At 41.2% G+C, this 13,402-nt stretch overlaps 2 protein-coding genes across 5 annotated transcripts in view; one reads left to right on the top strand and one right to left on the bottom strand.

The window, feature by feature from the left end:
- Positions 1-13,402, top strand: part of PLGRKT (plasminogen receptor with a C-terminal lysine) — a 244,267-nt gene that overhangs the window by 40,097 nt on the left and 190,768 nt on the right. The gene's annotated exons all lie outside the window — the stretch shown is intronic.
- PDCD1LG2 (programmed cell death 1 ligand 2) overlaps positions 1-13,402 on the bottom strand; it is a 60,291-nt gene that overhangs the window by 1,609 nt on the left and 45,280 nt on the right. Inside the window, exons 5-6 of one of the 3 annotated variants that reach the window (XM_009188801.3) lie at positions 12,162-12,296; positions 6,689-6,742 (exon numbers count right to left, since the gene is read on the bottom strand). In XM_009188801.3, coding sequence (XP_009187065.1) covers positions 6,689-6,742; positions 12,162-12,296 — 189 coding nt within the window. Of the gene's footprint in view, positions 1-4,671; positions 6,743-12,161; positions 12,297-13,402 lie in introns of those variants that run through there. The other 2 variants (XM_003911732.4, XM_017949879.3) reach the window with 2 other exon arrangements.

The following is a 13,402-nucleotide window of genomic DNA, read 5'->3' as shown; positions in this document are numbered from 1 at the left end:
ATTGTGTCAGATATTTCTATTAGTTCCTGCAGACTCATTATTCACCCTGCTGCACTCTATTCATGCTCCAGGATGATGACATTGTAGACTACATCACTGGACTCCTCCCTCTGTCTTTGACTGGGCTCAGTCTAGGTGAAAAAGTGGGTTGCAATGGGCTAAGAGCGAGGTTGGGGTATCTATTCCTCAGCAACCTCCCAGACAAGTTGTAGGTTGACTTTGTCCCTCTGTTAAAGGCCACAGGTCCTGCCAGATGGACCTTTCTCATTGCCATTTTTACTAGGGTTCTGGGAACTGCTCCCTCCCCTTTCTCCTTCAGACCTAGGGATAGTCACCTTCCCTACCTGCTGTTACATCCTGGCATGCTCAGCATCCCTTGCTGGTTTCCCTTAATGCTGCACACACCTTTGTAAATAGTCTCTTCATTAAACTTGCCTCAGTTACCTATTCTAAGCATGGCCTCCATTTCCTGCTAGGATCTAACTGAAGCACTCTTGCCTAGTAAGTAAAATCTAACCTTTGCCTGGAATTAATGGTTTATAATACGTCCCCTAACAGTCTTTCCCCCTTATCTCACACCTGGCTTTCTCTCTGAACGGGGTCAAGTGCACTTTCCCATACCTTCCTGCCTCTTTGCCTTTCCTCTTAGTGTCTCCTCTATCTAGAATAGTCTGCTGTTTCCATTTCTTCCTGGTTCAAAAGTCACCTCCCCCATGAAACCTTTCTTCTTCCCTGATTATCCTCAGCTTAAAGTGATATTTGTCCCCATCTCTGAACTCATGTATTGTTTGTATTCATGTATTGTTTGTCCCTCTTATATGAGCTACAGAGAACCATAAAAAATACACAGACTTTTCACACCATTAAAAATTCATGGGCACAGGTGAGTGAAGCTGTTAGTGACTCCTCTTGCTAATAGCACCCTCCTCCCTCCCTGAGACAACGGTGCTGCCTGAAGAAAGAAAGTGTGAAGTTGCCTGACATGGGTTGGGCATTTCTGTGGATTGGTAAGTAAGGTGGGCTTCAGGATATAGGGATAATTTGAGAGCGACATGATTTTCCAAATACGTTCCAAGAAGCACAAGGTATCTTAGAGCAGTGGTCCCCAACCTTTTTGGCACCAGGGACAGGTTTCGTGGAAGACAATTTTTCCATGGATTGGGTGTGGGAGTGGGGGTAGGGTATAGTTTCAGGATGAACCTGTTCCACCTCAGATCATCAGACATTAGATTTTCATAAGGAGCACACAACCTAGATCCTTTTTATGTGCAGTTCACAATAGGGTTCATGCTCCTATGAGAATGTAATGCTGCTGCTGATCTCACAGGAGGTAGAGCTCAGGCAGTAACGGCCACTTGCCCGCTGCTAACCTCCTGCTGTGTGGCTCAGTTCCTAACAGGCCATTGGTACCGGTCTGTGGCCCAGAGGTTGGGGACCCCTGCCTTAGAGGCCTTTGTAGGGACATATGGTAGGGTGATTATATCCTCCACTCTAATTTCACCACTGTTTTAATTTGCTAGACATGTAGGAGTTCTGTCTAATATTTCCTTTGCAAAAGATTTATAATGGCAAAAGAAAAAGAAATTGGAAACCACTGAAATGGGAAAGGGGAAAGGAAACACGCCCATGTGGAATGCTGACGCTGTGGTCAGTTCTCAGGTGGAAGTTCTTAGAAAGAAGACAGGATACTCAAGAAAACAAACAAAGCAAACAAAAAAACATAAAGACTGGCATATAGTCTTTCTATATGCAAAAGCATATAGAAAGCTGGCTTCTTGTTTTAACCCAAATTATGTGAATGAGAACTGTTAATCTTGAGTACCTTATCTGTAATATTTTATTATAAGAATCTTGGATGACTGATAAATTCATCCTTCTAGTTCCCACATGGCCTAACTGACAGGGTCTTGCAAATAGCAGACTCTTAATACACGTTTGTGAGTGGGTGAATGAATGAATAAATGAGTGAGTAGCATTATGCTGGGAATCATGACTTTTTTTGGTCTGCTACTGTTTCACTCAAGGAAGTCACTTAATATCTCTTAGCCCCCAATGTCATAATCTGTGAAATGAGGTAGCTAGGATACATGGTCTGTAAACTCTAACCAAGGCTTGATGACTGTAATAACTATTTTGTAAAGGATAGATGATATATATCTATGGTATCATAACCCACTCCTAAAGTTTTATTGTTTTATCTGCTTGTCTGCATAAGAGGGAGAATGGCATAGGCCCAGATAGCAGCACAAGTAAAATTAGATACAAGAACAACTTCCACAAATGGAAAGGGCAGTGTGTCACAGACAAAGACTCAGTGGGTCTGAGTTCTAGCTCCATTTCTAACAGTAAGTTATGAGATGACCTTATGCAAGTCACTTCAGCTCGTACATCCTTAGAGCATATCCATCACATTTAGCTGTGCTAGGAATCTTTGAAAGGCAACTAAGACATTGGTAGGTGTCCTTTAAAGAAGGTATAGCATTGCCCTTCCTAAAGTTGATAAGGACTGATGAAGAGTCCTATATAATGTATTTAACTACTGGGATCTAGAGAGGTGAGTGGAGATGGTTGAAATGGCTTCAGAAAGTATTCTTCTTCGTAAAAGTAATATATCAGGGCACTCAAAAATAAAATTCAGAAAACATAAAAGTGAAAAGCAATACATGGTTCCATAATCCAAAGACATAATTACAGGCATTTTCATATTTTTACTTCTATTTTTCTGGAGGAAGGGAATATGGTGAGTCTATAAATAACATTTTTAATAGAACATGAATGATACATAAGTATATTTTTATTTTGCAATTTTTCTATTTTTTTATTATATAGAAAGTATTTCCCCACATTATTATTCCTCAGAAATAGAAGTTTAAATGCAATGTAGGGTCTATTTATTACAGGTTCCAGTTTTTTCCATGTTGTATTAGAATAAACTAGGTAATGGTGTAGGAACAAACAACTCCAAAATCTCAATATAAAAAACAAAAGCTTATTCTTGCTCATGTTCCTTGTACATTGAGGATCACCAGGGGATTCTGTCAATTTTAGTTACTCAGAGACTGAGACTGATGGAGCAATTACTACCTAGAATGTTACTGGTTACCATGCCAGATGGATAAAGAAAATACGGCAAAGCACGTGCCAACTCTTACATCTTCTACTCAGAAATAACACGCATCACTTATGCTTACATTTAATTGACGAAAGTGAGTTACATGACCACACTTAACTACAAATTAATTACAGAGAAGTGCAATTCTATCATGTGCACAAAGGCAAGAGATCCAGGAAATGCTGAAACAGCACTAATACTGAACTCTATTAGGCGTTTTCACAAGTTGGGTCTTGCTTCAGTTGCTGGTTAGTGAAGCAAAACCAGCAAGCCCTTTGCTTCTTAAGTTGGAAGGGAAAATATTCATCTGAATAAAAGTCTTGGAAGAAGTACATGCAAGGGACATGTCCAGGCCAAGTCTCAAGACTCCATCTCCCAAGATGCTGAGTCACAATATGAGAGTGCAGGATGGTTCCCGGGCAGCCTACAGCTGTACAGTCTCCTCATAATGGATGGTTTTGGGGTGGGATAGAACTTGGATGGCAGAGAATGGGTGTGAGAACGTCAAAGCCCTGAGCTGTCTGGTCTTGAGCAATATTAAAATCTTAACCATGGCAATTTCTGGGCAATGGATTCTAAATTATTTTTGTTTTCTTTGTACTTTTTAATTTTTATACTCATAAAAACATCAGTAATTTAAAAAATGTTCTGAAACTTGTTATTGTTGTAGTTTGTTCTTTTTTGAGTTGATAGACTCAACTGAAATTAAACAAAATTTATTTTGATATTCTTTTTTAGCATTGAGTCAAATTTGGTCAAAATTGGACACCTTTTAAATTTATCATATAATAAACTGTAAGAAGCATTGATAAACGGACAACAAGACAAATATCAAATACCATATAGTTGCATTAACACTAATATCCCACTATTATATTGACCAGGTGGACCTAAAATATAGACACATAGAAGCAGCCAGAAAATAATGCTGTAATCTTGTGCTTAAGAATGGTATAGATTGTGTGTACAATGCAGAGGAAAAATAGAAAGGTATGAGTCGGGGGAGAAAGTCTTACAGATTAAGCAAGAGAGTATAGTATATGTAGGCTGGGCACAGTGGCTCATGCCTGGAATCCTAGCACTTTGGGAGGTCAAGGCAGGAGGATTGCTTGAGCTCAGGAGTTTGAGACCATCCTGGGCAACATAGTGAGACCCCAGTTCTACAAAAAATAAAAATAAAAAATCCAGGTACAGTGGCACACACCTTAATTGACGAAAGTGAGTTACATGACCACACTTAACTACAAATTAATTACAGAGAAGTGCAATTCTATCATGTGCACAAAGGCGAGAGATCCAGGAAATGGTGAAACAGCACTAATACTGAACTCTACTAGGCATTTTCACAAGTCAGGTCTTGCTTCTGTTGCTGGTTGGTGAAGCAAAACCAGCAAGCCCTTATATAGCAAGTTGGAAGGGAAAATATTCATCTGAATAAAAGTCTTGGAAGAAGTACATGTACCTGTAGTCCCAGCCACTCAGGAGGCTGAGGTGGGAAGATCGCTTGAGTCCAAAAGTTGAGGCTGCAGTGAGCCACGGTCATACCACTGCACTCCAACCTGGGTGACAGAGCAAGACCCTGTCTCTAAAAAAAATTAAATTAAATTTTAAAAAAGCAGAGTGTAGTGTATGGGTGTGGATTCTGGACTTGGACACCTAGATTGCTGAATCAATTTATTGGACCTTATATTATTAGCCGTGTACCTTGGGCAAGTTAGTTAACCGCTTCATGTTTTGCTTCCTCACCTATAAAATGGGAAGCAGGGAGTAAATACTTCAGAGGGCTACTGTGAGGATTAAATGAGCTAGTCTAAACACACTTCTAATGTCTTAGAACAGAAGCCTGGTGTTATAATAATAAAGTTAATCATTACTGTATCTTAAAGTAGACCATGCCAAAAGTTGGGATTTGGACAAGTCAGAAGGAATGGGGAGGACGTTCCAAAAGAATAACCAATGTAAGCAAAGGCACAGAAGTGGGAATGAGCTCATGGCAGTGGTGTTGGTGGAGCAGCTCGACTTGAGGAAAAGTTTTGTTGAGAAGTGGTAGATGAGTTGGCTTAGTGAAATGTGGCTAATTGTCAAAAGGCCTGAAAAACCCTGGGAAGGATTTGATATGATCTGTAGAGACAAGAGATGACATGATGATGATGAAAACAGTGTTTGGGGGATTAGATCTGGCAGTGGTATGCTGGCGCCTCTTTAAGGGACCTTTCCAAAGCTATCTAGAAATATTTAAATTCCTCATTAGGTATTGACAAAGAAAATAAGATATTAGATAAGTCAAACCTACCTCAAGTAATCTCTTCATTGAACCAAGACATCATTTTCAAAACTTTGGTTTGATTTTGTTAAGTCATTTTGGCTACAGGGTGCCCCCACTCCCCACCTAGATTTACTCAGATATTCATTGCTATTGCATCCAAATACTTAGAGTGGTAGATTCTGATATCACAGATGTCCTTTTGTTGCTGAAAGTTTGAGAGGCAGTGAGCTGAGAAGAAAGTCCTGCTGAACTAAACAAAAACACCAAACTGGTAGTCTGCATGCAATCTAGGTTGGCAGGTTCATGCATGAGCAGTTATTAGACAGAACCCTGGCCTCTTGGACAACTCCAATGACCAGATAGTAGTTGGTTACTTACTTCTATTTATAAAGGCTCAGGCAGGAATGACAAATTGACTTACTTCAGCCAAGTATATGGCCAAGACTGTCCCCCTCATCTCTTGGTGCCTGTGATGATTAATTTTATGTGTCATCTTGGCTAGGCTATCGTCCTCAGTTGCTTAGTCAAATGCTAGTCTATATGTTGCTGTGAAAGTATTTTGTAGATGTAATTATCATTTGCTATCAGTTAACTTGGAGTAAAGCTGATTACCTTTCATGATATAGGTTGGCTTCATTCAATCAGTTGAGGGCCTTAAGGGCGAAAAACTGAGGTTTCCCACAAAAGACGGAATTGTGCCTCAAGACTGTAACATAGAAATCCTGCCTGGGTTTCCAGACTGCTGGCCTGCCCTACACATTTCCAACTTGCCAGCCCCCACAATCATGTGCTGCTTCCCCTGAGTCTAAGTTTTTCATCCAACCAGGCTTAATGATTTTAGCAACCCGCTTTTTCTGACCCCTAGGTCATATCCTTCCTCCTCCACAGATTCCAGCTCCAAGCCTGTCAACCTCATGAAGAGACTTCTGTTTTCCCCATATTACTCTTGACTCACAGCCCACAACAATGTACTTCTTAATCATTGTTTGTTGCAAAAACATCCACTGTCAATTGCATCGCAGTTGGATATCTTCTCTTTGCTGTTAGATTTTAACTGCATATCTAACTATGTGAGACCAGAGGTCCAGTGCAGTATCATCTGGGAATGCTTAGGAATATAGACCGAGCAAAAGATGGCATGATTGTTCTGGGGCTAAGAACAAGGCTTCGCTGAAATGTTACCAAACAGGAAGATTCTATAAGCTGGAACCATTCAGTTGCCTTCCACGAATTAATAGAACAGTGGTTACTTTAAAATTCAAACTGAGAGAGAAAAGAAGGTAAGAAAGAAAAGCAAAAATCATGCTTACTCACAGCACTGTTCACTTCCCTCTTTTTCGTGGTGACAGATCTTTTTGTTGTGTCTGAAAAAGAAAAATTCCAGAAATGGAATAAGATTAATGAGAAAATTGTTTGGTTTATAGATTAAAATATGGCAGAACAAAAAGTAAATCTAGATAAATCCACATAGGGAAGCCCAAATGTTCTCTGTGGCCTGGGACCTCAGGATAGTAATGCATAATGTAAAATCTGGCCCCTAGGCAAACAGTGTGAACAAAGAAGACCCACATTTTCCATTCCTCTGTCTACTCCTGGCCCTCAGGCACTTAAAGGCTGAGGGACTAATTTGGGTATCCAACCCAGGAAATGTCTGGCTGCAGAATTAGCTCTCCCTTTTCTGCTTTAGTCTTGACTGCCACTTCTACCCTGCCTTCCCTGGCCCGGGTCAGAAGTTCTGATCAATTAATTTACACTAAGGTATAAGTGACTGATACTGGTTCAAAGTAACTCAAGTTACTGGTTCAGAAGCACAAGTTCACATAATGGGATGCTGCTCACCAGTAACTTTCCTTGGTTTCACATCTTTCTTTTATTTTTTTTTATATCAATAGGTTTAGGGGTACAAGTGGTTTTTGGTTACATGGATGGATTGTATACTGGTGAAATCTGAGATTTTAGTGCACTCATCACTCACGTAGTGTACATTGAACTCAATATGCAGCTTTTTAATTCCTCACTGCCACTCCCTACTCTCTCCTTCTGAGCCTCCAATGTCTATTATACCACTCTGTATGCCTTTGCATACCCATAGCTTAGCTCCCACTTAGAAGTGAGAATATATGGTATTTGGTTTTCCATTCCTGAGTTACTTCACTTGAAATAATGACCTCCAACTCCATCCAAGTTATTGCAAAACACATTATCTCATTCTCTTTTATGGCTGAGTAGTATTCCATGGTGTATATATACCACATTTTCTTTATCCACCTATTCATCAATGGGATCTTAGGTTGGTTTCATATCTTTGCAATCACGAATAGATTTTCACTTTTTTCTTAACCTCTGATTTCAAATATTCTCTCCCACTCTGATTCTCTTTTAGTGAAAGAGATTTAATGCCCAACTCCTGCCATTGCCTGGGTTCCTGAAATCAGTCTATTCCTAATTCTGCTTTTGCCCTTTATACCAGGTTTTTAGTAATTCCTTCATGACTGTCTTGAGCTTGGCTTGGAATTTGGGGGTCTCTATTCAGCACTGTAGTCTCTTTCATGAGGGTTTGCATTTGAAAGGAGCCCAATGGTTAACCCATAGGAATTGCTCTTGAATGTTGGCTTCAGTGGGTACCTCCTTAATGCCTGAGGTTAGTGCTGCCACTCTCTGTGGGCCACAGGTAACCATAAACCAGCATATTTGGTCTTTAAACCTTTGTAAAATTCTGGCTCAGTCTTCTAGGGCTGTGCCACTCAGAGTCTGGTTCATGGGCTGGTGCTGGTAGGTGAACTGTTACCAGCCTATGATGATAACTGGTCCTTCACAAGAGAGTTTAAGAAACACTGTTCTGAAGATCTGAAGACCTGTTCTCAAGATCTAGATTCTGTAGCTGGTGACTCCTACTGGATTCTAAGTTGACTTTGCCATTGGCTCAGCAAGTCAATGTGTAAGTCACTCAATTCTTTTGGATTGAAACTTACTTTCTCCTTCCATTGCTCAAAGATAATAATATTGATTGAATCACTTTGTATTAAACACTTTTGCAACAAATAGGCCACAAGTTTTGGAGTCAAACAGACCTGTATTCAAATCCCAGCTGTATGACTTTGGGAAGTCATATAACTTTTCTGAGCTTCACCCAGCATAAAGACACTTCTCCCTGCCACAAGCAATTTTTGTGAAATTAAGTGAGAAGTTTGTAAAGGGTCCAGCACAGTGGTTTTCAGTAGAACTTTCTGCAGTGATGGAAATGTTGTGTATCTGCACTGTCCAGTACAGGAGCAATTATCTGTACATGGTTATTGAACACTTACAATGTGTGAATACTTAAGATGTGACTGATGAACTGAATTTTTATTTAACTTAAAAAGAGCCACAGATGGCTGTTATATTGGACAGAGCAGATCTAGCATACTCACCTGCATATTGTAGGTTCAATGTTTAAAATTTTATTGAACATTTATTATATGCCAGGTAATTTTTTAGACACCGGGCATGTATTGGTGAATCAGAGAAACATAGTTACTGTACTCTTGAAACATAGAGACTAGCAGATGAAGCAGAATTTAACATTATTTTGCAACAGAAGTTGCCAGCTTCTTCTTTAGAGCCCAGCAGGTCACCCTGGAGCCCTGAACTGCTGAATGGTTCCTCTTAGGGGAAAATGGTAAACAGGACCTTTTATGGACCAATAATGGCTGCCCTCCTAATACCCTTTAGTGCACAGAGCTAGTCACTGAGGTAAAGGTGGGTAAATCTGTTCAGAGCTAAGAAGCCATCTGGAAGGAAAGGGACCAAGACTGCTGCCTCTTTACTTAACTTTGCAGTGGAGTAAGAAGTTCAGTTTAACAATGGCCCTAAGAGGAACTCAAGAGAAGGAAGTTAGGACTGGTGTCCCATGCTAAACATGAGGGCCTAGAAGGGAAGAGGCTGGCTGTGCACAGCTGTGGCTAAGGCAGGGATCCCCTCCTACCTCATCAACCCATTGGGGTCCTGCTTTGGGACAAATGACAGAGCATGTGTTGGGGAACCATAAGACCTGTAATCTTGTAGCACTGTGGTCTGTCTGGGGATTGGGACCAGCAAGGTTACCTTTGCATAGTGGATGGAGACACCTGGAAGGACCAGAGATTCTACATGACAGGACTAGACAGCAACTGCTCAAAACCAGGGCCCTCTGGAGGACTAACCTAGCTCCCTAGTAGCCTTCCTGCCTGTTTGTAAATAGCACTGGCCCTGTGGGCTAAGTAAGCTTTCTGTCAGTTTGTGGGAGGTGGAGAAGTACATGCTATAAGAGGGAGACATTGAACTTCTTGCTAAGATAGGCATGTGGGTGCTTGAGGAATTAATTGGAAAATTAAAAGGGATGCAATTTAATTGGTAGCCCAAGCTATTAAAACAGATCCTAGACTTGTGATTGTGTGCTGAGTATACTGAAAGAAGAAGTTGGTGCTATGGAAACATATAATAAGGGGATTTAATGTAATGGGTGTGGTATGTGGTGGGTAGAATTAGGAAAGACTTGATGAAGTATAAGCTTAGCTGAGATTTAAAAGATGACTCCAACTCAGGTGAACAACAAGAAGAAAGTATATAAGAAGAGACAATTTTGTATGAGAAAACTTGGAATTGAAAGACCGCGATGCCTCTGAGGACTGGAAAATCCTGTATGGTTAGAGTTTAGACAATGAAGTTGATGGTGATGCAGTTAAAGTTGGAGACATGAGTCAAACCATCCTGGGCTTGTTGGAACTTCATCCAGTGAGCAACGGGAAGCCATGGAGAAGGTCTGAACAGAGGATATATGGTACATTTATGATTTTTAAAAGCCTATTCTAGCAAAAAGTGAGAACACACCAAGTTGGAGGTAGCAGTAGTGAATACAGGGAAACCAGTTAGGAAGATTCCTCTGTAGTCCAAGTTGAACCACAGTAATGGCAGTGAAGTTCAGCCAATAAGCTGTAAAATGTTCCTTCTCTTGCTGCTTCCCCTTTTACAGATAGAAAGACCATCTCAAAGAAGACAGGCAATTTGTACAAGGTCAGAGAGCCAATAAATGGCAGCACCAGGTCCCAGCCCAGCCCTCTGACCTTGGTTTAAAACTCTGTCTACATCACCAGCAGTTCTCAACCCTTTTCCATGGCACACAAGTTTGTGTGCACGGCAGACACATGTAAGAAAGCAGATCTGAATTCAAATGATTTAGAGACAAGGATTATCTAGGCAACCATGATTTCTCTCTGGTTCATTAAAAACATAAAAGAAATTGTTTGCACATTTATTCACTCAATTCTTATTTGTAACAAAGGTCTCCTAATCACAGTTAGGATTTGAGCTTTACATCCCAGCTCTGAGCTACTGATATCCTCACTCACTCTTAAATTAGGGTGAAGGATGAGGAGAGGATTTATTTACACTCTATCTTTGAGTGTGACTCCATTCCATTCTCCCAAAGAGCTGGGACGGAAGACTCAGCTGCTCATTTCTGAAGTGCTTAAGGAGTCCTCAGGCCCTAGGCCTTGAACTCTGGTATAAGACTATTTTCAAGAGGTATGGGTGTGGGAGGTAAAAGAAGAATGGCAGAAGATAAGACAACTGAGGTGGATCTGACACAACTCTCTGAAGTGGTTCTATTTAAAAGTCAAAGTTCTGTTGGAGATACCTCCTTTACCATGAAGCTCCCTTCCCTTCCACATTTATTTTTCTTTCTATCTTTCTTCTTCCCCATCTCCTGCTTTCTCTTTCTCCCTCACTCCCCTCGCCATCTTCTTCCCTCCCTCTGTCTTTTTCTTTTGGCAACAATTCCTTGCATTCTACAGTTAGAAGTATTGTGGTCAGCACCCAAGTGAATGCATACACACATAGGGCAACGGACAAATAGAACATGACAATATTTTATGGCAGATGAGAAAATAGAAGTTATGAATATAAATGTAAAATAACAACCACTTAAAATTCCCCTAGTCCTCAGATAGTGCTGCTCCAAACTCCTACTGAATTATTTCCACATGTCATTTCCTTTTCTATAGATGAGGCCGCGTATAGATCTTTGGAGAAGTCTGTTGAGTGCAGACAAGGGAGCTGTTTAGGAAAGCACCAGCTAGGCCTGCATACATCCTGGGGGTTTTGTGGGCAGGCTCCTCCCAGGAAACCAAGGACAGACACATGAACAATGAAGCAATGAAATCAGAGCTCAAAGGCTTCAGCATGCTCTGTCCCAGCTGGTACAACAGAACAGGAGTGTGTTGGTGAGAATACAACAGGCTAAGGAGAAACTCGAAGGGAGCTGCTGAAAGACGTTAAGCCACCACCAACCAGCTGTTTCCTTATCCCCAAATGGCCTCAAAAACCTTTCTCCTTTCCTTACCCAACTATGGGGTTGAGATTCCTGGTCCAGACTGGGGAAAAGAGGGGTGAAAATGGAAGGAATCTTCAGAAAGGATCCTGGCAACCTCCCACCAGCAAAATCTGAGCACGTAGCTATCTGCATTGCCAAATAACATCACTCTCATGAGGCTGATGAAAGCTCTTGCCTCAAAGAATAAGACAAACTCTTTCAGACATAAGAACAAAACATTCCCTTTAAAAAACTCAATGTAAGAAGTTCAGCTCACTGACAACGAGAGCTATTTTCTTCTGGGGAAAAATAATCAACAAGACAAACTCAAAGTGGTTTGTAAGCTCTGGGTGAGTTTAGCATGAAACTGGGAAGCTGTAGGCCCGCAGTGCAAAGCAGTGGCTCATGCTGCAGACACCCAGTCCATTTGGTTACCATGAATAAAACTCACTTACCTTTTGAAGAATACAGCTTTTGACAGAGTTGTTTTCTTAGGGCTATCACTGTGGCTATGAAAATGAAAGCGATGATGCAGGAGGGGATGAAAATGTGAAGCAGCCAAGCTGGATGGGTCCTGGGTTCCATCTGACCTGGGTGAAGGAAAAGCACCAGAATCCTGTTACATGGCAGCTCAGAGGTAGACCAGCAGGCTGGCCACATGAGTGGGTGACAGCCAACATGGCTAGCTCTGTGGAGCATTTACTCCACACCAGGCCCTGTTCTAAGTGCTCTGCACCTATCAGCTCATCCACTCCTCACAACCACTCTGTGAGGTTGGCTCTGCTATGATCCCCATTTCACTGGTGAAGAAAGTGAGGCACAAAGAGACTAGGAAGCTTTCCCTAAGTTACACAGTAAGTGACCCAGCTAAGATACAGCCTGGTTCCAGATTCTGTGCTTTTTACCACTCTCTCATATTATTTTTTGCCATCCATCCATCCGTCTGTCTGTCTGTCTGTCTGTCTATCTATCTATCTATCTATCTATCTATCTATCTATCTATCTATCTTTCTTTCTTTTTTCTCTTTTTCCTCCCTATCACCCTTCTCCTCCTCATCCTCTCTTTCTTCCCAGTGGCAAAATTTCTCAGCCCCAAAATGTCTTTCCCCCACTGACAAGTACTCACAGTGCTTAGAATATATACCATTAGTTGTTAAATTTCAAGGATTAACAGGATCCTTTTGAAAAAAATAGAATATCCTAGGTAGTGTTAATATATTAAACCCAGTCACTCATGCCTTAGTGTGAATTACTACAGTTGACCCTTTGCCTTGTTTCAGTTTTTCAAGGCCTTGGCACTGAGGAAAGAATGAATTTAATACAGGGGTGGATCAGAAGAATAATTCTGGAGGCTGGGGAAAGCCTTATAAAGTCCTCTGGTGTGTGCAGATTAGAACAAGGGCTCCAGACTGACAAAAGGCAGGGCTGGAGGAGTGTTTACCTACAGGGAGATGAAAGGGTGCCCAAGTTAATTTGTGCCCTTTTCAAAAGCTTGAATTTTGCCTCATGGAGTCATTCACATGGAATAAACATGACAGACTGGTACAGGAAAAACTGGACAAAACTGCTCAGGAGGAAAGGCTTAGTCCTCCCAACTTCCCAGCCCTCAAACCCCACCACCTCCAGCACAGTGCTATCTGAGAACCATGGATTGTTTTACTGGAGAAGGGATTAGACATCATTTAGTCTGAGCCCC

This window comes from Papio anubis, chromosome 13, assembly GCF_008728515.1.
Source record: "Papio anubis isolate 15944 chromosome 13, Panubis1.0, whole genome shotgun sequence".
Lineage (NCBI taxonomy): Eukaryota > Metazoa > Chordata > Mammalia > Primates > Cercopithecidae > Papio > Papio anubis.
This window is presented reverse-complemented; position numbering and strand designations above follow the sequence as displayed.